The sequence below is a fragment of the Podarcis muralis genome, chromosome 13 (genome assembly GCF_964188315.1).
Source record: "Podarcis muralis chromosome 13, rPodMur119.hap1.1, whole genome shotgun sequence".
NCBI classification, from domain to species: domain Eukaryota; kingdom Metazoa; phylum Chordata; class Lepidosauria; order Squamata; family Lacertidae; genus Podarcis; species Podarcis muralis.
Window position 1 is genome coordinate 22,107,970 of NC_135667.1, and position 24,869 is coordinate 22,132,838.

At 44.1% G+C, this 24,869-nt stretch overlaps 2 protein-coding genes across 2 annotated transcripts; both read right to left on the reverse strand.

Moving 5' to 3' along the window:
- Positions 1-12,575: 12,575 nt before the first annotated feature.
- Positions 12,576-13,181, reverse strand: LOC144325103 (uncharacterized). Its single transcript, XM_077917178.1, has one exon. The coding sequence runs from the start codon at positions 13,179-13,181 to the stop codon at positions 12,576-12,578; it is 606 nt and encodes a 201-aa protein (XP_077773304.1).
- Positions 13,182-15,391: 2,210 nt separating this feature from the next.
- On the reverse strand, positions 15,392-17,543 carry LOC114583191 (vomeronasal type-2 receptor 26-like). The gene has a single exon (XM_077917177.1). The coding sequence runs from the start codon at positions 16,466-16,468 to the stop codon at positions 15,569-15,571; it is 900 nt and encodes a 299-aa protein (XP_077773303.1). The 5' UTR covers positions 16,469-17,543; the 3' UTR covers positions 15,392-15,568.
- Positions 17,544-24,869: the final 7,326 nt, after the last annotated feature.

A 24,869-nucleotide genomic window follows, 5' to 3' on the forward strand; every position in this document is an offset into this window, starting at 1 on the left:
TTTCCAAGGAAACCCAAACCACTAGCGAGATTCTGGGAGGAGCAATTTGGAATCACAGAAGATGAAGAGGATTTTGTGGGTTTTTCGGCCTCCGAAGAGGAGGGAGGAGAGGTGTCAGAGGGAGAGGAATCGGATTGGGAAGGTTACCCCGCGGGAAGAGATAGGAGCAGGTGGGAAGCAGAGTTTGAATCATCAGAGGATGGGGGCAGTTCCTTCAGGGGATTCCCCGCATCGTCGGCCAAGGAAAGGGACAAGATTGGGTCAAAGGAGCGGGCTGGAGGTGGAGGGGGTCCTGGGGGGGAGGTGGATGTCAGGGAACTGCCATCGCAGCCAGGAGTGGAGGAAAGGCTCCCAAGTGATGCCGGAGAAGGGCCCAGCAGGGAGAGAGGGGACTCATTGGTCGGGGAAGGAAATCAGCGTTACACCAGGGAGAAAGGCGGGCAGAGGCGGGCTTCAGAGAGATGGCTCCAGGACTCTTCGCCAGAGACCAGCGGGGAGAGCACGGGTCCTCCGCTGCCCACACCCACCCTGCGCAGAAGACTTCCGTGCAGGGAGGCTAGGCGGAGACTATCCGTCAAGGAACTTTTATGTTGGAAGAAGTTCAGGAAATGCCCACTGACGGATTCTGCCAGTGACTGAGACAGCCGCAGCGTCAGGGCTGTCCAGCCAGGGAAAGGTTTATCCAGGCAACCTGGCCAAGAGCGGCGGCAACTTACGCACGAGCAACCCCCAATTCCCATTACACACGACTAAGCCGCTTTTTGTGCAACGGAACACTGAAAGCAGAGCAGTGTACGGAAACGCCGTTTACCTTCCCACCGGAGCTGTAACTATTTATGTACTTGCACTTTTTAGCGTGCTTTCAAACTGCTAGGTTGGCAGGAGCTAGGACCGAACAACAGGAGCTCACTCCATTGCGGGGATTCGAACCACCGACCTTTTGACTGGCAAGCCCAAGAGGCTCAGTGGCTTAGAACACAGAACCACCTGCATCCAATATGAACCCTGAGAACATCATCTGAGGCCCTTCTTTGTGTTCCTCCTCCACGAGAGGTCCAGAAGATGGCAACATGAGAATAGGCCTTTGCTGCAGTGGTTCCCTGTTTGTGGAATGCGCTTGCCAGGGAGGTTTGACTGGTGCCTTCATTATATATCTTTAGGTGCCAGGCAAAAACATTCCTCTTCAACCAGACCTTTGGCTGATTGACACCCGATACCTTTTTAAATGTTTTGTGTGGGAATGTATTTTGTGGGTTTTTTTATATTGTAATTCTATGTTGTGAACTGCCCTGAGATCTACAGGTACAGGAAAGTATACAAATTTAATAAATAATAAATTATAACAATTTGATAGCAGCCAACAACAACTATCTGAGAAAGTCATGTTATGCCATAAATTTTTACAGCTTTTTCTCACGGCTACAGAAAGGTTACTCCTAGCCTAGTTACAGAATGTCATTTGGATTGCCAAGCTCTGCAGCAAAGTTGCTATTCCATTTGCAGCTCCAAAAACCTCCCCAAGTATTTGTGCTTCATAAATTGCACATGTTTATAAACACCCTATACTTTTACTTTTCTATAGCTTTAATATGATTTGGATAGAAAGAGTGATGATAATGTGAGCACAGGAAGAATATGAGGAATAGGTTTCTACACTGTTTGGGGGCCTTTTGTAAGATCTAAGATACCATGCAAAGTTATATGATGATGTTCATGCCCCTACCTGCCACATCTGGAGATTCTGAAATTTCAAAACCCTTCCATCCACTATTGCACGGTGTTTCACTCTAGACAAGGCCATGGCATGCAAAGCATGGGCCACAGCATAGACAGCATTGTAGATGTTGTAACTGTGACCAGTCATGCTCACTTCAAAAAACGTTCCAGGAAGGTTCTGCAGTTTCTCATCACCAGTACAAATGTATCCATCTCCCCTCTCCAAAACAGAATTTGGGAATACACAGCCAAAAGCCTGCTGCCAGAAGTCTCTGATAAAACTGTCTCCTTTTGTCCTGGAAGGACTGATGCTCTCAACAAATGGCTTGAACGCTGGTAGGTCAGTGGTGTGAATTGTGAAAGAGAGAGCACCAAAGATTATATCTGTATCCCAATTCTTTTGAAAGGCCAATGAAGTGAGCTCCATCTGGGCTGTCAGTATCCACACTTTCCCTCTTGATATATTTGTCTCATGTTCCTCTTTTGACAGATATGGAAACCATCGCAGATACATCATAGCATTAGATTCTCCATAAAACACTATTACATTGGCTTTGCTGTTCATGGCTTTAGCGTGTATTTTTGACCCGTGTTCCAAATTATCATCAAATTCAGTTAAAGAAGTTACAAAGGGGAGCTCTTCCATGAAGGCAAAACAAATACCTTTCTGGGAGAACAGTGGAACTGCAATTTGCAGAAATCTCTCTCCATTGTCTGTGTCTATAACAATGACCCCAATCCATATCCAACCAAAATGCAGTAATAAAGAGAGTATCCCTGAATACTGAAGGGTTTCCTTAGGGGTCATCTGGAAGAAATAAAGTCCCGGGGCTTTATCATTCATCACTGGAGCAGAACCATACACGAGCTGAACAGAGACAAAGATTTAAGAAGGAGAGATAAGTATAGTAATTTCTAAGCTGTAGTTTCATGTGTAGTGGTCAATTAAATCTGTGGTCTGGAACCTCAGGCCTAGAGATCAAATGCAGCTTTCTAGGCCTCTTTATCTGTTCCTCAGAACTCTCCCCAGGCCATACCAGTACAGGGCTGTCTTTACCCAGGGGTGCAAGGGGTACCCGGGCACCAAATTCTGGGGGGCGCCAAATATATATCTACTATGTACCTGTCCCTCTCGATCGCTTGGCAGTTAAAAGCAATGAAACAAAAATCACCGCCCCCTGCCTCTGTCGCTCTGTTACTCCATAGTGTCAAATATTCTTGACGAGTCAGGAAAGAAAAGCAGTTTTTCACCGCTGCATTGTTGTTACAGGTGAGCGAGTTCCTCCTTTACAAAAGTCAACAACTTTGGCTCCCCCCCCACCAAAAACTCCATAAAAGTTAGTATGGGGGCTCTGGGTGGATCTTTGCACCTCAGTGGCGCATATGCACCTGTCACTGGTCCTGCTTCTTACAATGAGTGTTTTTGCCAAGCTAGAGTGAGTCCTTAATCCATGATTATGCCTCTTATCTTCCTGAATGGAGAACAGAGAAGGGTATGTGAGTTTGTCTCGAACCTAGCCTACAACACAAAGTTAAATTTTATATTCATTGCCCCACCGACTTCTTATTCTTTCCCAGCCCACCACCACCATGTGGCCCTCAGAATGTTGCCTACAAGAAGATAAGGCCCTTTGGCTGAAAAAGGTTCTCCAGCCCTGACATTAAGACACAAAGTGTATGTCAACCTCATAAAGTTAGTGGTTATTATCCCATGCTAAAGATACAAGGCTGACCATGAGACAATATAGTCTAACCAAATTCCTTTTATGGTTGAGGAAAGAACTTCTTTCCTCAGAACTCATGCTCTTTCACAAGCAGTCAGAAACAAATATTTTAAAAAAGAAATAAATATGTATGTGTACATGGGTGGTCCAACCCAGAGTTTACTGCAATGTATTATGGTGTACAATGCCTACAAACAGGAGACCTTGCACAATTGTATCCACATATGTCTCATTGCCTAAACAAATGTCCCATTTTATGAAAAATTGGTGTCTGGATTCTGTTGACTGTTCCAGGCAGCCAAAGGCATTGGCTTTGAACCCCAATATTTCCCCAACACTTGGGTAGTGGACCTCCCTTCTTGCTCTGTCACTGATGTGCTTCCTTTGCACATTGAAATCTTTTCTAGTCCACAAAACATTCAAAAGCATGAAAAAGCAATGCTTTTGGTTCTATGATGAGTTCTAATTCTAATTATTATTTATGTACATCAATTAAATATCCAAACATTAAGCATTATATACATATCTGGTATAGATAGATAGATGATAGTGTTACAATTCCTGCTCCATGATTGCAGTCATGGGATTGCTGTCTTTCACATGACGGTGTATGTTTTGACTCCACAGAGTGGGATGTGACGGAGGCAGGATGTTTGTGTTACTGTGTTCTGTGAAGTGGGACTATTGTCCTTTTTCCTTTTTGCTGTCTGATGCTAGAGAGGGAGCCATGTTGCAGTGCTCTCTGTGTGTTTATATATAAATAAAGTAGATTAGCCAAAATACTGAGTTGCTGAGGTCTGTCACGCAAGTTGCGCAAACTCTGCGGATCCCTAAGTCTGCCGGTGTTGGTTGGCATCGGTCGCTGTGGTGTTTGGGCTGAAGAAAGCTTTTGAAGCTCCCGAAAGAAATACCAGGAGGGAGGGAACATGCCAGTCGAGCATGTGTCTCTGCCAGAGTCCTACTCGAGTGTAGGCTGAACTCCTGACAGATAGATGATAGATAGATAGATAGATATTAATTCTGCACTATTCCCACATGCAAATGAGCATGTGTGCCTTACCTACTTGTGGAATCTTATAGATATCGAGGATATTTGCCATTGCAATAGAGATTTTGGAGTCTAGTCCTCCAATCACTGCAGTCAGCTTATTCTGGATGTCACATTTGTAGTTTGGAACAAATCTCTCCAATGTAGATACAAGTAGCATTGTAGAATAGTAGGTCTGCTTTGCCTTGAAATAGCTGTCATAGATGTTGAAGCCTAAGGTGATATTGGGCAGGATCAGAGGGTCTTCATTTATTTCATTCACTGCAAATTCCAGGGCCAGAATGTGTTGGTAATTCTTTGGCACTGCACTAGAATGAAAGTTGCATTCTGTATCAAACTATTCCACATCTAAATAATAATAATAATAAACCCGCTATATTCTGCATCTTCCTCGGCATTATTATTATTTTGCTACTGTTTTGTGGTGGTTGGCAGATGGATGGCAGCTAACAGACTGAGGTTGAATCTTATCAAGACAGAAGTTCTGTTTTTGGAGGACAGGGGGAGGGTGGGTGTGGGGTGTCCTGAATGGGGTAACCAAGTGCACAGCCTTGGAGTCATTTTGGACTCACAGCTGTCCATGGAAGTGCAGGTCAATTCTATGTCCAGGTCAGCTGTCTACCAGCTCCATCTAGTACATAGGCTGAGCCTCTACCTGTCCGCAGACTCTCTCACCAGAGTGTTGCATGCCGTGGTTGTCTCCTGCTTGAACTACTGCAATGTGCTCTACATGGGACCACTTTTGAAGTTGACTCAGAAACTACAACTAATCCAGAATGTGACAGCTAGACTGGTGACTGGGAGTGGCCGCCGGGACCATATAACCAGTGGCGGAGCTTCATGCTCCGGCACTGGGGGCAGAGAGCAGGTGGGGGCAGGGCTGGTGCGCGCCTCGGGGGTGTGGTGCGCCGCCCAAAGGGATGGGGCATGCGTTCTGGCAGCGGGGCGCCCAGCGTGGGTGGGGGAGCAGACATGGTGGAACCCCACCAGGATCGCACTGCAGGAGGCGGTGCGCTCCCCCTGCCCCCCTCTTCCTCTGCTAGTGCATATAACACCAGTCCTAAAGGATCTTCACTGGCTCCTAGTACGTTTCTGCACACAATTCAAAGTGTTGTTGCTGCCCTTTAAAGCCCCAAATGGCATCTTCACCCCCATCGTTCAGCGTGGACACTGGAGTCCTCCTCTGAGGGTCTTCTGCTGCTTCCCTCACTGCAATAAGTGAGGTTACAGGGAACCAGGCAGAGGGCTTTCTCGGTTTTGGCACCCGCCCTGTGGAACACCCTCCCTTCAGATGTCAAGAAAATAAACAACTATCGGACTGTTAGAAAACATCTGAAGGCAGCCCTGTATTGGAAGGTTTTTAATGCTTGATGTTTTTAGAAATGCTGTAAGCCATTGAATCAACAATTCAATTACAGCTATGGGAAAGAGAGAGAAAGATTCCTGATTCCACATAAGAAAATGGGGTGGTACTAGGGATCTGTCAGGAGTCCTGAATACAATGGAACAAACTCAAAATGAGTCAGTGTTTCAACAGCACAAGGGGTAGGACAGAGAGCCAAGAGAAGAGATAAAGGAAACAAAAGACAGAGAAAGACATGCTGAATTCCCGTTATTTCCCCATTTCAGAGAAGATGGAAGTTATGAAGGTACAGGGTGCTTATGGTGATCCAAGAGTGCATCTTGTGGCTATAGAGAGATGACAAATTGTGATTTTGTGCCCAGGCTGCATATACAAAAGCAAGCTGTGGTTTACTTCTGTTCCCCAGGAGCAGTGGTAGCTGCTGCTCATTAGGACTGCTAGGACAGAAAGCAGAGAGCCTAACAATAGATGAAGCCCTTTTTAAGTAAAATTGGATTAATTAACACTGAAAATGGGAATGCCTGTGTAATGGTGAAAGGGTTTAACTGGAAGATTCCACGGAAACTTTAGAGAAGCAGGAAGAACCATCTCTGAACTTTAACTAGTTGATAAGTAACTGATTATTGTTCTCCTAGCTAACATGTGAGTCACTTCCCCTTACCTTGGGAGTAAGTAGCTTTGTCACTTCCCCTTGCCTGAGGAGGAAATAGGTAATCAAGCCTTTGTTCCTCCCCCAAGTCTACCTGAGAATTCAACATGCAAGGCCATCTGAGCTGCTTGCTCCAGCTCAGCCACACAGCTCTCACCAGCCATTTTCATGTTCTTATACCAATAATTTATGAACTTTGATCATTTGGTAATAAAGCCATGTTTTACTCCCTGTGCAGCATTTCTGACTCATATATGCAACAGCACATTAATTTGACCTGTGGAGAGATTGTTAAGTAAGCATTTTTTAAAAAATAAAAAAAAAAACCCAAAACCTTTCCACTTGTGGTCTTTTCCTATGCTGGGGAAGAGGGAATCTTTGGAAGGAACTTTTATAAAGGGCAATTTTGGAACTCCCTTGGAAAGGTGTATCTTAAACAATTTAAAGCCTATATTTCCACTCTTTACTTTGCTGCCTATTTTGTGAATTAAAATCTCTTCTGAGGTTCTCTCACCAAATAGTATGTGCCTCAAACTTGGCTCTTGGCATCAAAGGAAATTCTCCCTCTTTGTACTTTTTTCCTTGAACCAACATTAAGTAGGCTCTCCTACCCTTCCCCTTTTTTTACACTTACACCTTCTGTTCATGAGACTAGTGTTATTGTTCACTTCCTCTGCCATGCTTCCATAAACCCTTGCACTGCACAATCATGTGCAGAATGATGTTTCTGAGCATCAAACACTAAGGGATACACTTCAAAGTAGGGTTTCTTGATAACATGAGTCTAATATGCCCTATGCTAAGATAGCAGAACAAAAGTGTGAGTATAGAAAGAAGTGAGAGATATGATGGAGCAAAGAAATCACAGCAGAATTTTGGTAACACAGCCAATGAAAGATATAGTGAAGAGAAATAAAATAGCTTCTGAAGGCTTAAATGTATCCTCCCGGGGGGGGGGGGGATTTCCAATTCAGCATTCTATTAATGTATTACCTTTTTATACATCTAAGACAAGAAGCCACTGTTTATAGACTGTAGTTCTACCACTGCTCATTTCAGTGACAAAATACAAAGAGATTAAAACAAATAAAGAATAAGTGCTTACAAGAAATCTTCAAGCAATGCTGGTGGAGGCTCTTCAGTGAAAGCTATTGAACTGTCGAAAAAGCTACCATGAGTTGCAATGCCACCAATGATGAGGTCTCCTGACTGATGGTACATGTGTTGTGGGTAACGTGGACCACAAACCCTACATTTCACAGCATGAGATTTCCATAACTTGTGAGGAAGCAGTGCCAGCAGGGAGACCACTAAAACCACCATCCTCGCTGCAAGGCTTATTTTATTTTTTACACAGAAATTCTGCTATTTTCTTTTACCACACTATATATAGTGTCTTGATGACTAACAGCCTTCTTTATTTGAGCCTTGGAGTGAATAATAGAAACTATTAGCGATCTCACTGGAGGACTGTTTCTGCTCCCAGTCCCTTTCCCCTGCCCCACATAGTGCTGGGTATATTTAGAACAGTCTTGGTTGCCTTTGCTTAACAGTGTTTGCTGTTAATCTTGTTTGTGGCCCATGAATTCTACAGGGAGTTGGACATTTGATAGTAATTAAAGAGGGAGGTAATAATGGGTTCCACTCTTGGGGTTCCTAATGGAATTGTTAAATAAATTATGTTTGTCTCACATCTGAAAATGTGTTTGGAATACTACCGGTATGCAAGGAAAAAAATGGCACCAGAAATAATGTTGTGCTCTGGAGCTAGAGACAAAATTAACTTCTTTCATGATAGGAGTAGTCTTCTTTTCAGAATTACATGGATTGATGAGCCACATGGGTTGTTCCTAGCACTACCCAGTCATTGCTCTTCCATTGTAAGCTGCAAGCATAATTAAAATGGACTTTCCACAACACCAGGAGTTGGGGTAGTTTGGGATGCAGCCTGTACTCTCAGAGGGAATGGAGGCAACAGAACCCTGCCTTCCAAATTTCACTGTTGCCACCAGCTGGATGTTAGCTTGTTTTTACCCTTGCTGCCTCAATTGAGCAGCTCTTTTATTGATATTTAACTTTACTAAGTTACTCCTTATACTGTGTAGAATACTATGGCATTTAGGTATTAGGAAAATAGCAAGGCATCAGACAAATGCCTCCCAACCACCAAACAGCCCATGCTTTTACTTAAGGTTTTAGTAAGGCCTCCAGTTAAACAATTTTTGAAAACATGAAAAAGAAGAGTTAAGAACATCTAGAATACAGGGTGAAATATACTCAGAGTCGCAAAGTGATTTCATGCTCTTTATTCAGCTCATAGTGGTGAGGAGGAATGAATGAAAGTCCCCTCAAAGTATCTGCTTTATATACATTATTTACACAATGGACTGCACATGATTGGCTAATTCCAGAATTCTACTGTAAGCCAATCAGGTTGTGGATTCACTTCTATCTGGAGCATGATTGGGTGGTTCCTGCCAACCAATCATACTGCTGCATTGTTCTAGGACCAATCAGACTGCAGCATTTTGGATCCTATTGTTCTAGGACCAATCAGACTGCTGCAGTTTGGATCCTATTCAACTCAGTACATAACACCCCTCCCCTCTAAGTTCCAGTCCTGCCCGGGAGGTCACATTCATAGTCCTCAAGGTACGCCGGCGGCCTACGTGTGTGTTGCGGCCTGGGGTGTTCCCTGGTCCGGGGTTCAGGTTCTGGGTCATGTTCCAAGGATGCTGGCTGTGATGGGGCTGTTTGGTCTGGCGCAAGCGGCTCGCTCATTCGTGGTTCTGGTTCCGGTGTCCTTTTGGCCTCGCGGGTCCTCTCTGTATTTACTGATTCTGCCTCTCCTGCTGGCCCCTCCTGCTCGATGGGCCTCACTGTCCCACTGTTCCCTTGGGACTCCTCTAACCTGTCCTCCTCCTGGTTGTCTCCTGGGAATCGTCACCGTATCTGGTCGCAGTGGCGGTGCCAGCATTGCCCCCCACCTGTTAGCACCTCGTACGACACGGGGCCAGTGACCCTGGTGACTGTGGCAGGTACCCATGCTGGGCCTGCCCCAAAATTCTTTGCGTACACTGGGTCCTGGGCCTCGAAGGTCCAGGGGTTCCTGCCTTCCCCCACCACTACCTCATCCTGAGCTCTATCGGGGTGAAGGCGGTCCAATCTGATTGCAAGGCGCCGACCCATTAGTAGTTCAGCGGGGGCTCCGGCCAGTCGTTGAGCTGGGGGTGCTGTGCTAGAAGGAATGTGGCAAGGCAGTACTCCCAATCCCCTTGCGTCATGCGGTGAAGGGTGTCCTTGGTGGTCCGCACCATGCGTTCTGCTTGGCCATTGGTGGCAGGGTGGAATGGCGCCGAACGGACGTGGCGGATGGCGTTCTGCACTGTGAAGGTTTGGAATTCTCCTGACGTAAATGCAGTCCCGTTGTCTGAGATGAGAGTGTCAGGGAGCCCGTGGGTTGCAAACTGCCTGCGTAGTACCCAGATGGCTGCGGACATAGAAGTGGACGGTACCAGTGTGACTTCCAGCCATTTGGTGTAGGAGTCCACCACTATGAAGAATGTTTTCCCCTGAAAGGGGCCAGCGAAGTCCACATGCAGGCGTGACCATGGTGCTCGGGCGGACTCCCAGGACTGGACTGGGGCCCTTGGGGCATCTGGGCGGGATTCTTGGCAGGCCTGGCAGTGTTTGACCCAGGCCTCTATCTCTCCGTCGATCCCCGGCCACCACACATAACTCCTGGCAAGGGCCTTCATTCTTACAACCCCTGGGTGTGTCTCGTGTAGGACTGTGAGGAGCCTTTTGCAGAGGGGCTGGGGAACAACAACCCTGCTTCCCCATAACAGGCACCCCTTGTGGGTCGACACTTCATGTTTGCGGGTTGTGTAGCCGGCGAATTCTGGGCCGGGGCTGCTGCTGGGCCATCCCCTCCACACCCAGTCCAGGACCCAGGAGATGACCCTATCTTTCTTGGAATGGTGTGCAACTTCTTGTGCCTGAATGGGGTGGTCGGGAAGCAGCTCCAGGCTCATAACCTCTTGTGCAGGTGCTGGGTCAGGGCCTGTTTCTGGTAGTGGTAGCCTGCTGAGGGCATCCGCATGGCCCATCACCTTCCCAGGGCGGTGAATCAGTGCATACTGGTAGCTGGCAAGGAAAATTGACCACCTGAGGACGCGAGGAGACAGCACTTGGGGGGTCTGCTTTTCGGGGGCAAACAAGCTAAGCAACGGCTTGTGGTCAGTCACCACGGTGAAGGGCCGCCCGTACAAGAAATCATGGATTTTTTTTACTCCCTTCACGATTGCCAGACCCTCCTTGTCGATTTGCGAGTAGTTCTGCTCGGTTGCGTTGAGTGTCTGGGAAAAGTATGCCACCGGTACCTCTCTTCCATCCAGGAGTTGGTGTCCCAGGACAGCGGCAATGCCATAGGGTGAGGCGTCGCATGCTAGCACCACCGGCAGCCTTTCGTCGAAGTGTGCCAAGACCGAGTTTGAGACAAGCAAGTCCTTGACTGCCTGGAATGCGGCCTCCTGGCGCTGGCCCCACACCCAAGAGGCCCGCTTGTCCAGGAGTCTGTGTAGGGGCTCCACTACCGCCGCCTTGTGGGGAAGGAAGGAATGGTAAAAGTTCAATAGTCCCAAGAAGGCCTGGAGTTCAGTCTTGCTCTTGGGCGCTGGGGCATCACAAATGGCCCGTACCTTGTCCCCAGTCGGGTGGACCCCTTCTGCATCCACCGTAAATCCCAGAAAGTCCACCTGAGGCACTCCTAGTAGACATTTTTCCCGCTTCACCTTGAGACCCGCCGTCTGGAAACGGTGCAGAACGGTGTGGAGGCGGTCCTCAAACTCCTCTGGTGTGGGCCCGGCAATCAACACATCATCGAAGAAGGGGGTGACGCCAGGAACCCCTTTAAGGAGAGAGTCCATTAGGTTCTGGAATATACCTGGTGCCACACTGACACCAAATTGCAGCCGCTTTACCCTGAACGCTCCTCTGTGCGTCACAATCGTCTGTGCCTCTGCTGTGGCCTCATCTACTGGCAGCTGTTGATATGCTTGGGCCAAGTCCAGCTTGCCAAAATTTTTTGACCCAGCCAGGGTGGCAAGGACATGGCTGACCACTGGCACTGGGTATGCATGGGCCGTGAGGGCCTTGTTTATGGTACATTTGTAGTCTGCGCAGATGCGGACCGAACCATTAGGCTTGACGGGTGTGACGATTGGGGTTTCCCAGGGGGCATTAGGTACCGGCTCCAGCACTCCTTGCTCCACGAGCCGGTCCAATTCCTCGTCTATACGGGGTTTCAGGGCGAACGGGACCCGGCGGGCCTTGAGCCTGACCGGTCGTACTGCGGGGTCAAGCTGTAGAGCAATGGGGGGGGGCCGTAAACTGTCCCAATTTCCCATCAAAAACCCCTGGAAATTCCTTGCATATGGCGTCCACGTCCACTTGTAAGCTAGTGTGGTTCCCCCCGGTGACGGCTAGCCCCAGTGGTCCAAACCATGCCAATCCCAGTAAGCTAATGTAGGGGCCCTTGACCACAAGTAAGTCCAGTTGCCGCGTCCGCCCTCGGTATTGCACCCTGAAGGTCCCCACCCCCATTGTGGGGACCTTACGTTTCTGGAAGTCCCGGAGGGTGAATGGGGCCGGCCTGAGTTTGGGACCCCCAGTAGGACACAGTTTCCTTAAGGTCCTTGCCGAGATTATGGATAGAGTTGAACCCATGTCAAGCTCCATGCGGCATGGGCCCCCCTCTATCTGTACCTCTACATAAATTTTCTCTACGTTGGGGTGGGGCAACTGGTATACCTGGAAGTCCGTAAGCTCCGTCGAGTTGCCTTGGTGTGTTGGGCCCTGGGACCTGGGGCTCTTGGATTGGTCATCTGATGCCTGGCGTCGGGTGGGCCGAGCCTGACACACCCGGGCGATGTGTCCCAATTTTCTGCACTGCCTGCACTCTGCATTGCGGAAATGGCAGGTTCTCCTCTCGTGACTCTCCCCACAGCTTGCGCAGTTCCCTCCTTCTTATCGAGGCAGCTGTGGTCTGTGTGCTGCTTGAGTGCGCTGCTGTACTCAGTGCACCTCCTCCCTGTCAGATCCTGAGTTGTCGGTGAGGAATTCATGGTGGACCCTTGGTTGGGATGGCAGGCTCGGCCGTGCCTCTTGTGTCAACTTCTCGGCAGCTTCTGTTGCCAGGGCCTCCTCCAGAGCGACCTGGAACGTTAGGTCCTTCTTAGCGTAGAGGCGTCGTTGCAGCTTCTCATCCTTCAGGCCACCGACGAGGCGGTCACGAAGCATGTTCTCCAGCTCTGAGAAGTTGCAGAACCGGGCGGCTTGGTGGAGAGAGGTTACAAACCCAGTTATAGTTTCCCCAGGGGTTTGCCACTTTGCGTAGAAGGCATTTCGACGAGCCACCACTGAGGGCTGCAGCGAAAAGTGCCCCTTCAGCTGTTCCATTATTGTTTTGTATGGAACAGTAGCGACGTCTTCAGGTGCAAGGAGAGCCCGGGCGATTTCAAACGTCTCCTCTCCGCAGACGCTGAAGAATATCGCCCTCTTCTTGGCGTCTTCTTCATCGGTGACCCCTTTGGCTTCTAGGAGGAAGGTGAAACGGGAGGCGTATGCTTCCCAGTCTCCAGATGCTGGGTTGAACGGCGAGAAGCTGCTGTCGGTAGCCATTCTGAGTTCCTTGTGTCCCGGAGCTGAAGCCTGGATACACAGTGTGAGGCAGCGGTGCGGCAGGTGGCGGTGCTGCGGTGCTGTGTGTGGCAGTCAGCTCAGCGAGATCCCACCTTCATCGCCAGTGAAATATACTCAGAGTCGCAAAGTGAATTCATACTCTTTATTCAGCTCATAGTGGTGAGGAGGAATGAATGAAAGTCCCCTCAAAGTATCTGCTTTATATACATTATTTACACAATGGGCTGCACATGATTGGCTAATTCTGGAATTCTACTGTAAGCCAATCAGGTTGTGGATTCTGGAGCATGATTGGGTGGTTCCTGCCAACCAATCATACTGCTGCATTGTTCTAGGACCAATCAGACTGCTGCATTTTGAATCCTATTCAACTCAGTACATAACACAGGGAATCAAAAAGGGTTTCAAGAAATCAGCCTCCAGAAGAAGAAGCCTGCCGGCAGAAACCCTTCAGAAAACACTTTCTTGTATAGAATGAACCAAAAGCTGTTTAAAAATACATGTTAGCAAAAATACCAAAAAAAAATAGGGGATTCCCCTCCCCCATGAGTATATTAGTAAAAACTGCATACAAAATGATGTTTATTAGAATAAATATTTAAATTAAGTTTTTTTTTAATGAGAAGACTTGCAAGTGCAGTTATCAGGACCTAGTGAACACGGTGTTAAATGGAGTTGAGTCAGTGTAATTGGCTATGGATCTGAATTGTGGGGAATGAAACTATCATAGCTATCCCCCTTTTTGTTAAAGAAACAGCAGCCTATTAAACATTCTGAATTATAATAACTGAATTGAGAGCTGTTGTTTTTACATTGTATCCTTTTCATTAAACATAACCATCCATTTTTAAATAATTGTTTTGTAAAATTGAAATAAATATTTGATTAATTCACTTTCAAAAAGAGGTGTCTATGTTCTTTTGGAACCACACTTAAATTACCACAGGTACTGGTGGATTAAAATAAGATTTTCAGTATCAAGTACCACCCTATGTCCCAAACGCATCATTACACCTAGAGGCTAATCTTCCCTCGGTAGAATTATGGATCTGGCACAGGACACTTAACTATTGGCTTTGCCTAAACTCAAATCCCTCTGGTCTAATATCCCTAGTGCTGCAAGATTGTCACAAGTGTGCCTGGTCTAAAAATGTCTATCAAAAACTTCACTCTTGTGGCTTATCACCACAACAGCTACTCACTTCGGGTTTTAGTAAAGCAAACAGTCTAATTTGTCTGTGCCTAAATGATATCGAGCACCAGAAAAACTTGGCCACAATATGGAAATTTTGCCCATGGTATGACTATTTTCAACCTTCCCATTTGATTCTCTGGCACCCTATCTGCATAACCTAGCAACTGTAAAACATAGATGCGCTTTTACTCTCACAAGATTGAATGTATTGCCTGTGGCTGTACTTGGGGGACAATTTCAACAGTTTCCACACGAAAAACGCTTATGTTCCTGTGGAGATGGCAGTACTGAATCAGTGACACATGTCCTTCTGGCTTGCACTCTTTATAAAGACTTGAGGAATGAGGTTATCACCCCTCTTTATTGTCCATTCTGGGTTGCCCAGCCACTGCCACACTATCCTTTCTCTTGGCAGATCAAGATGAGCAGGTGACAGAAAAGGTTGCAAGGTTTTTAACTGGGGCAATTAGAATAAGATCCGCTACTTGACTATTGATTCAAAACCCTAAAATGTATTTTATATAATCAACTTTCTATTTGTATTTCTATTCTTTGTATATCGTATTGTTGTTTTATTGTTATGGCTGATGGCTGACACAAATAAAGATTCATTCATTCAAGTTAAAATATATGGTGGTGGGGGCGGGTGGAAATGGGTTTCTATAGATTTGGTAGAACAGTGGTGGGGTGAAAAGGAACTTATATCCCACATTTACACATTGCAGTCTACTGCTTTGTTTTCTTCAGTGCTGTTTACTGAATTTATTGATACCTGACCAAAGAGGGGAAACATGCAGCAGAGCACCTCTAAATTCCTCCATGTTGCATGAAACCTGAGTGGGATTGGAGCAATAAAAACTAGGGATATAGTGCTTGGAAACTAATTTACTCCAGCTTTGTTGTAGTGCAAATAAGAACCCTCCCCAGCCATGAAGTTTCTATTTAAAAAATATAACTAATGAGTGAACATAATCACAGAGATTGAGAAAAAATATTGCATTTAGAAAGAATGACATGGAACATATATTTATGAATGGCTGTCCTTCAAAAAACGGGAAGATTTGTCCATCTATGGTGAGCACAGAATTCCAAACTCTATATAAGGGCTTCTGAATTTCAAGAAAAGCTGCTAAAAGCTCAATGGACACCACTTTCCTCTTCATAAGAATCTTCACAATTTTCTCCTTATTAGATGTTCCCTGTTGTTCAGCTCAGGCCTCAACACAATAAGATAGCATTTTGGAAGATAGATGCAACCCAGAAGACCACCACTGGAGGCTAAGATAGCGAAGATCTCCACAGCAACCATGTATTTGCCCTTAGAGCTTATATAAGCTGGAATAAAGGATAGCCACACACTGCAGAAGACCAACATGCTGAAAGTGATGAACTTGGCTTCATTGAAACTATCAGGTAGTTTCCTGGCAAAGAAAGCCACAGTGAAGCTGGCAATTGCCAGGAAGCCCATGTAGCCCAGGACACTGTAAAACATGGTTACAGACCCTGCATTACATTCCAGGACAACTTCTTCAGTCACAGAGTGCATGTCCACATCTGGGAAGGGGGGAGAGGTTGCCAACCATGTGGTAGAGATTCCAGCCTGCATAAGGGAACAAAAAAGAACAATAGAGTTGCTCAGACTTTTCCTCACCCACTTTCTCATTCTGGAACCTGGTTTGGTGGCCATGAAAGCCAATACCACTGTGACAGTTTTGGCCAGCACACAAGAAACAGCCACCGAGAAGATGATGCCAAAAACAGCTTGTTGGAGGAGACACGTCAGCTTCTGAGGCTGACCAATGAATAGGAATGCAGAAAGGAAGCGGAGCAGGAGGGAGACGAGGAGAGTGTAGGTGAGGTCCCTGTTGTTGGCAATGACGATGGGAGTGTCATGGTGCTTCATAAATGTCCCCAGCACCAGAGCTGTGATCAAAGAAAAGGAAAGAGCAATGCAGCCTAGACTGAGCCCCAAAGGTTCTTCATAAGACAAGAAAGTTACAATCTTGGGAATGCATGTATCCTGATTCTTGCTTGGGTACTTTTCATCTGTGCATTTATTACAGTCATTCATATCTGAAACAGAAAGAAACAAGACCTCTTCACACCTTACTCTGCTCACATATAGAGGGCAAAACTGCTGAAAAGGGGTTTTGTTGTGGTCAGTTTAGTCCTGCATGACCCAACCATCACCACTACTGTACTGATCATACCATCTGCAGCAGGGAGCTTTCTATAAGTGTGGAGGCTCTCTGCATAATTTTGAAGGCATGTCCAGCCTTCCCACATGACTAGTTGGTGAAGAACTCAGGAACTCATAAACATACCATGGACTATAAATCATACGAATAGATGATTTCTTTCGTACTGGTAAAATTTGTTTATGTAAATTATAGAATAAATTCTTTGAAAAAAATTTCAAATATTATTTAGAATGTGTTAGATGTAAAGCAGCAAGGTGAAGTCACAATTCCCTGCATCAGCAGTAGCATCAAAGCAGTGTTCAAAGGAAGACCCAAGTGACGTCACAGTGTATTCTCTTTTTTCCATTTTAAAACTGTGAAACCATCTCTTTCCCTCTTCAATACGATCATATTGTCTGCAGCAAGGAACTTTCTGTATATGTTGGGGCTCCCTGCATGAGCTTAAACCCACAACTGGTCTTTACATATGAGGAGAGGTCTATGGCCATGAACTTGTGAGCTCATCACAGAAAACATCAATACCATTAATAATTTCTCTTTTTTCTTTTCTTTTTACTTTTGTCCCATCTAAGGATGGCTTTCACATCCACAGCATAATTTTAAAGCATACAGTCCCCCAAAGAACCTTGGGTCATGGCATATGAAGCCTAATCTATCATCTATCTATCTATCATCTAATCTATCTATCATCTATCAATCCATTATCTATATATCTCTATCTATCATCTCTATCTAGCTATCTAACATCTATCTACATATATATCTTACCCTCTTGGTCTGAAATCTTCCCTTCTGGACAAGGTATGCAATCATAGCAGCAAAATGGCCCTCCCTCCTTCACTTTCTTGCTTGAACCAGGGTGGCAACTCTCACAACATACAGAAAGTGGCTGTGCCTAATCCATAGAGGATGAGGAGGAGGAAGAAGAAGGAGGAGGAGGAGGAGGAGGAGGAGGAGGAGGAGGAGAAACAGCTTCAAATGCTTGCACTTCTGGGGGCTTTCCACCTGTCTATACACTGTGAACTACAGAAGAGACTGTGTAGCCATGTATGAATGGAGTCAACGTTTCTGGCATTTGTTAAAAGAATGAAGATAGTACTCCATTATCTATCTATATATTAAAACTTTGTTGCACAAAGTTGACTTGCTGATTATAAGGCATTCTTCATTTTAAGTCCTAGAAGGTCTTCTGCACCAGAGGTATCCAAAGTGCCACACTCCAAGAGTTGTTGGGGAACAGCTCCTATCTTCTCTAACCACTGGCCAAGTTGAATGGGGCTGATGCGACACACAACTTGTAAAATTATTATTTTTAATCCTTATAAAAATCTATATTTCAGTTTTTGAAAGAAACAGCAGAATATCGAGAACAGAATGTTTTGTAACTCCAAGAATTCATCAATTCATACAATGTTGCACTTTGATTCAAGAACATTCTTACTTGCGTTCACCATGACATTTACTTTACACACCCATGCAGAGAATCAGGGCTCATTCAACAATGGGACATTCCCCAAACTGCCCCCCCCCAAATGGATCATACTTGGTTAAACCCATTGTTCCAGGTTATGGTATCTTCATTGATGGTGAAGGCTTTGTCTGGAACAGCCTCTGGATCCACACTCCCCACTTGCACCCTGTGAAAGGTTTGGTTTGAGGAAACAATCCAGTTGATAAAATCAAATCCAGTTAGTAACTGCCCATTATGATCAAAGGCAATTTTGTCACCAGCACTGTTGTTAAATGAAACATGTCTCAAAAAATGATGGAGCTAGATGGAAAAGGAAAGAGTTTGGGATTTTCAGACGAAGGTCTAACAGCAGCAGACTAAAGGTTTCCTGAACAGTTTTGAATAGGGGACGATTAATAAAATAACCAGTGAGCTTAAATTTAGAATTTGATTTCTCAGCATGTTAACTAAAGAGAATGCACTGGGAAGCAGAACCCAGAAAGATTTTAAAGTTGTTGGCTGAAACGGTAGGTCCAAAGGCAGGAAGAGGAATGGGACCTAAAGAAAGGGCGGCTGCCATCCCAGCTACAGATTGTTATTTACAATCCACGGGTCTCAAGGAAGCGTTCTGATTTGACTTATAACCCACAGCTGACATCAACAGTCGGCTGCTAATAACTCAGATATGTCAACATGCAATCAGAGAAGCTAACTAAAAAACCCCCCACCATACTATACAGCAGGAATAGGTAACCATTTTCAGTCTCATGGGCAACTTTACTAGGGCCGCAAGCCAGTGGTGAGTGAGACTAAGGACAAAGCAGGCAGGGTGAGAGTCAAAAGTGGGCAGGGTAACTTTGTACATTAGGCAACATGCCAGCCATGCAAAAGTCTTTTTACATTCAACTAATACATGGGTAGGCAAACTAAGGCCTGGGGGCCGGATCCGGCCCAATCGCCTTCTCAATCCAGCCCACGGACGGTCTGAGATTCAGCATGTTTTTACATGAGTCAAATGTGTGCTTTTATTTAATATGCATCTCTGGGTCATAGGAATCTGTTCATTCCCCCCCAAAAAGTATAGTCCAGCCCCCTACAAGGTCTGAGGGACACTGGACCGGCCCCCTGCTGAAAAAGTTTGCTGACCCCTGAACTAATACATTAAAAGACTGTAGGAAAGTATGGGGTAGGGGCAGTATGGGGAGTGGCTGGAGGACAGAGTTTCAACAAGGGAATCACGTGAGGGGTAAAAAGAGAGGAGTTTCTTGAGTGTTTGGAGATGAGGGAGAAAGTAAATGTGTGCACAAGAAAAGTTTGGGAGATAAATTACTATACTGGGTAGGCCCTATTTCAATATCTAAAATATTATACATTGCCATAGGAGCATATTCAGGAGGACAGTACCTGCCACATCTGTTGTTTCTGAGGCTTCAGTCGTCCCTCCTGTGCTCTTTTGCTGTATTTGACTCTGTATGAGGTCATGGCATGTAAAGCATGGGCCACAGCATGGACAGCATTGTAGATGTTGTAGCTGTGGCCAGTTATGCTTGTTTCAAAAAATGGTGCCGGAAGACTGTCAATATTCTCTTCCCCTGTGCAAATATTCCCATCTGCCTCAGTGTTTGGGAATACACAGGCAAAGGCCTGCTGCCAGAAGTCCCTGATAAAACCATCACCTTCTGTGCTAGAAGGATTTTTGCTCTCAATATATGGTTTGAATTCTGGTAGTTCACTGCTGTGAATTGTGAAGGCGAGAGAACCATGTATTATTTCTGTGTCCCAGTCTCTTTGATAGAGAAATGATGTGAGTTCCATCTGGGCTGTCATAATCCACACTTTACCACTTAGTAAATTTGTTGCATTTTTCTGTTCCGATAAATATGGGAGCCATCTTAAATATACCATGGAGTTACACTCTCCATAGAACACTACTACATTGGTTTTGCTATCCATGAGTTTGTCACGTATTTTTGCTCCCCATGTTAGCAGGTCATTAAATTCAGTGAGTGCAATTTTCATAGGAACTCTTTCAATGGAGGCAAAACATATACCATTCTGGGAAAACAGTGGAACTGCAATTTGCAGAAATCTTTCTCCATTATCATTATCCATTGCAGCGATTCCAATCCATGTCCACCTGAAATGCAGTAATAAAGAAAGAATCCCTGTGTACTGAAGGGTCTCCTCAGGGGTCATTTTGTAGAAGGAAGCTCCTGTGGTTTTATCTTCCATCTCTGGAGCAGAGCCATAAAGAAGCTAAGGGGAAATTTGAGAAGGGTGACACTAGTAGTCACGTTTAAACAGTATATTGAAGAACTCAGATTACAAAATGCACTAAGATACACTGTTTGCAACAGACATGGGAATGTTATTACAATATGTTAAAGATGGGATGCTTCATTTTTATGCTAAGGTTGTCAAGTTGGTTTATATCGGGGGTAGAAACATCAGAGGGGACTATTTCTCTCCAAACTTCCTCTCTGTCACAAATATTTGACCTTAGCAGTCAGAGACAAAAGATTTTCAAGAAAGATTAGATGTGTATGGGTGTAACGATATACACTTTAAAATGAACCAAATTTCACTTTGGGTCATATCTAGAGCTTCCTTCATTGTTTGATGATGTGCGGTGTAAACTCAGAAGACAGGATATTCAAATCGCTTCTCACATTACGTTTTGAATTAGAAGATCAGTAAAGAAATACTTCTTCCAGGTATACTAGATCTCCTATAACACAAGGTATTGCAGTCATGCTTGTGCTCTTCTGTGTGTGAGAGAGGTCCATGGTCTGATCTAGCAAGACTCCCCTTATGTACCTTTATTTTATTTTATTTTATTTATCTTACACGTGGGTTACATAATGGGTCATGCACATAAAGCCAAAAATGTGCATAGTTAAAACACATTGGGGTCTGTGGCAGGTGGCAGTGCCAAAGTCATTTTCCCCAGAACCCCAGCCCCTTTCTACTCCCTTTTTAATTGTGTGTGTGTGTGTGTGTGTCTATTATCCAAGTGCCTAAAGGTGATTGAGCTAAAGTCAGACATACATTGTGATTTACTTGTACAATGAACGTCTATATTAAGTACTATGGGTATATAAGTCTTAAAGCCCACCTTCCTATTCTTTCAGTGTTTTATGCCCATAGATTAAGAATGTTAAGGGCTTCAAACACTGAATGGGATATTCATATTGACATTGCACAGAGACTCTGCTTTTTCAATCACGTAGCTTTACACTTAGTTACTTATGCATTAACTAAATTATGCACCAATTAAAGCATTTGATTCATTTTCTATATTATATTATTTTCTATATTTTTCTAAAATAATAACAGTAAATTTAAAATGGAGAAGGTGTGATAACCATTGATAACCCATGTTGAAATCAGCTTAAAACCATTGATTTCAGTTACTTTACTCTGACTATGACTAGTGTTGGATATAACCCAGGAAATATGTTATAGTTACAATGACCTAAGCCACAAATAAAATAAAGAAGTATGTGCATCCATGTGCATGCATGCACTCACACACAATAAACACACACACAACTACATATGTTTGGTTGTACTGATATTTTAATCTGAACTTTTTAAATATGTTTTATATGAGACCCCTGGGTATAGGGCAGTATATCAATTCAATAAAAAAGAAGGAGGAGGAGGAGGAGGAGGAGGAGGAGGAGGAGGAGGAGGAGAATGGTTTGGGTCTTTACCATTATTTTAATTGTGTTAGGATACCATTGACCTTATGGAATAAGCTCCCATTCATAAAAGAGAGATAAAGGGATAAAAATTATTTGAACATCAATAAAGACATAAATATTACTTTTTTGTAGACATGCTATAATGCTTATGTATCTCACCCATCATATTATTTGAAATTCAAGAATCTGAGGGGCATTTAAAAGGATTAAATCCCATCGTCTGCACATCCATACAGGCACATAATCCTTACCTGTGGAACCTTATATATATGCAAGATATCTGCCACAAGACCAGAAATTCGGTAGTCCAGTCCCCCGATCACTGCTGTTAGATTACTTTGGATGCCACATATGTAGTTGGGAGCAAACCTCTCTGGTGTGGACATAAGTAGCATTGTGGCATGATAGGTCTTCTTAGAATTGAAATAGCTGTCATAGATGTGGAAGCCCAAAGTGACATTCGGTAGTATCTGAGAGTTTTCATTTATCTCCTTTACTGCATACGCCAAGGCCAAGATGTGCTGGTAATTCTTTGTCACTACACTATAAAAATAGTTGCATTCTGCATCAAAAAATAAAGCTAATTCCACTGTGTCCTGCACCTTCATTATATTATTCACCATAGAACTTCTGTTCCAGGCAGCTAGTAGTTAAAGATTAGCAATGGAGACCTTTTATACCTATCCACCTGAACAAGGATCCATGAGAGGGAACTTATAGGTCCTGCCTCCAGAAGGGATGGTTTTATCTAGGACAAAGTTATATATGAGGCTGTGCCACAGATTGACATAGCATTTGCAGTTCCATTTGCACACACACCCCCTTCATTACCAAGAGCAATCTCAGAGTGGGAATGATATAATAATGATATTAAAATAAAATAAATCAAATAAAAGCAATTTAACAATCAAGAGGACATTGTTTTATGTTCTGGTGATTTATTCTTACTGCAGCTGCTAACAGTCCAAATTGATGGGTGTGCTTGTGGTGCCTATGCAAAATGAACCAGGCACAGACTAAGGCATATGCTGTATCTATCTGGAGAAATTAAGCTCATCTGTTTTCCAGTGTCACTTGAAGAATGAAGGTTCTTCAACTCAGAGAGCTGACGAGTATCCTTCAAATGGCTACAAGGCTGAACTCAGCAGAGACACAGCCAAACATTTTCAGAGCTCAGCTTAAGAACACAACTGTATATTTACTGATTAGTACGTAGGAAATGTATGCTAATATGAGTGAGAATATAAATTTGAGTTTACTAATAGGAGCCAGGAACGTTCAAATATTAATACACACATACATGTATTCCAAATTCTCATTTTACATTATATGTCTCTATCACCTACTTTCTTACGAAGACATTTTTGGGGAAACAGAATTATACAAGAAAAGGAAATGTAATATAGCCAGCAAAAGAGGATATGTTTTAAGACCAGGAATCAGGAATATATGAAGGTGGTTGTGAAACTTGTGGTTGGAATGATTCCCATAATGTTAAAATGCATGTCCTATGTATGGCCAATATTATACAAAGAAACAAATGTTGCAAGAATTCAGAGCCTTAAGAGAAACCACAGACGACCTCTGAGCAACACAGAATCATTCGAAGAAATAACTGAAATGAGGAGAAAGAAAATGTGGAAGTGAAATAAAATATAAAGGCTTAAATACATTTTACCCTGACTTTCTCCTGTGCAGAAAATAAGTGTTTATTTCCTTCTACTTTCACTCATGATCATAATCTGTTTTAGTTGTTTTTAAGAATGAGTTTTTGGATTATTGTGACCTGCCCTGGGACCTTATGGGGAAGGGTGGATAAGAAATCATCATCATCATCGCCCATTGTTTTCAGAATAAACTGTTAAGAGTTTGTCTTGCCAGGTACAAACACAAGGATAAAAATATAAGCAAATTTTCCCGTCCTTACACAAAGCTATCAAGTAATCCTGGTGGGGGATCTTCAGTGAAAGATAATAAATCACTCACGAAACCACCATAAGTTGCAATGCCACCAATGATAAGGTCTCCTGGCTGATGGTACATGTGTTGTGGATAATGTGGACCACGAACCTTACATTTCACAGTATGAGCTTTGCATAGCATCTGAGAAAAGAATACTATGAACAAGACCACTAAAACAACCATCTTCTTCAGTAGAAGGGCAACTTCCCCCTCTACATGCAGATTTTCTAAACTCAGAGTGTCTATGCTTAGAGATTCCTCTAATGGTAGTTTGTTCACAGATCTAAATCTTGAGTCATGTAATGCAAAAGTATCAGAGAATAAACCTTTAGATCCTGGCCTTATTCCAGTTCCTACTCTTATCTCTAAATAGTACCAGGCATATTTATAACATTCTTCTTAATCATTGAAGTTTATTTTACTCGTGGCCACTGAAACTCCACCAGAGATTAATATTGCAATGCTTTCGATAACTGAAGAAGAAGGAAATCAAACATTCAGATATGAGGATTCCCTATGGAATGCTGAAGAAAACATGTTTTTCACAGCTGAACAAAAGTTTTCACTCATGATTAGCTTGGGAGAAACTGATGATTATGTTTGGAATGAATAACAGAGAAGGGGGACACCAGAAATATTAGGCTGCAATCTGGAACAATAAAACAAATTATAAAAGCTTGATGACAATACAGGCCTCCTTGAAATAACACATTGAGTGTTGTAGTCTGTGCAAAGAGACACGAACTCATTCCCCACCCACTGCTTGTACATCACCACATATCACAGCAATTACTTGCTGTCCCCTCCTGTCCCTACAAAGAAGGGAAGGGAGCAAACCACCTCTTTTTAAATTATTGGAAAGGGAGGGTAAAATCCCCTCTCCCAGTTAAGCACACTTTGACATATATCACAGTGCTGTTGTTGGGGGGAAGTGTGAGAGAGGCATACAGGGACTGACTGCACATATCTTCCTATAGGTATTTCATTATTTGCTAGCACTAAAGCAGCCCAGTATGTCCACATGGATTCCCAGCCCCATTCAGTTCTCTGAAATAGGTTTTATTGCCTAATATTCTTGCTGTGCTTCTGCAATACAAATGTGCTCATAGGTTTTTTGTCTTGCAGGGTTCCCAATAAACCCTACTACCCGTA

Bases quoted from the DNA above. Each gene is read 5' to 3' on its own strand.
- LOC144325103 (XM_077917178.1), bottom strand. From the start codon at position 13,181: ATGGCTACCGACAGCAGCTTCTCGCCGTTCAACCCAGCATCTGGAGAC.
- LOC114583191 (XM_077917177.1), bottom strand. From the start codon at position 16,468: ATGAATGACTGTAATAAATGCACAGATGAAAAGTACCCAAGCAAGAAT.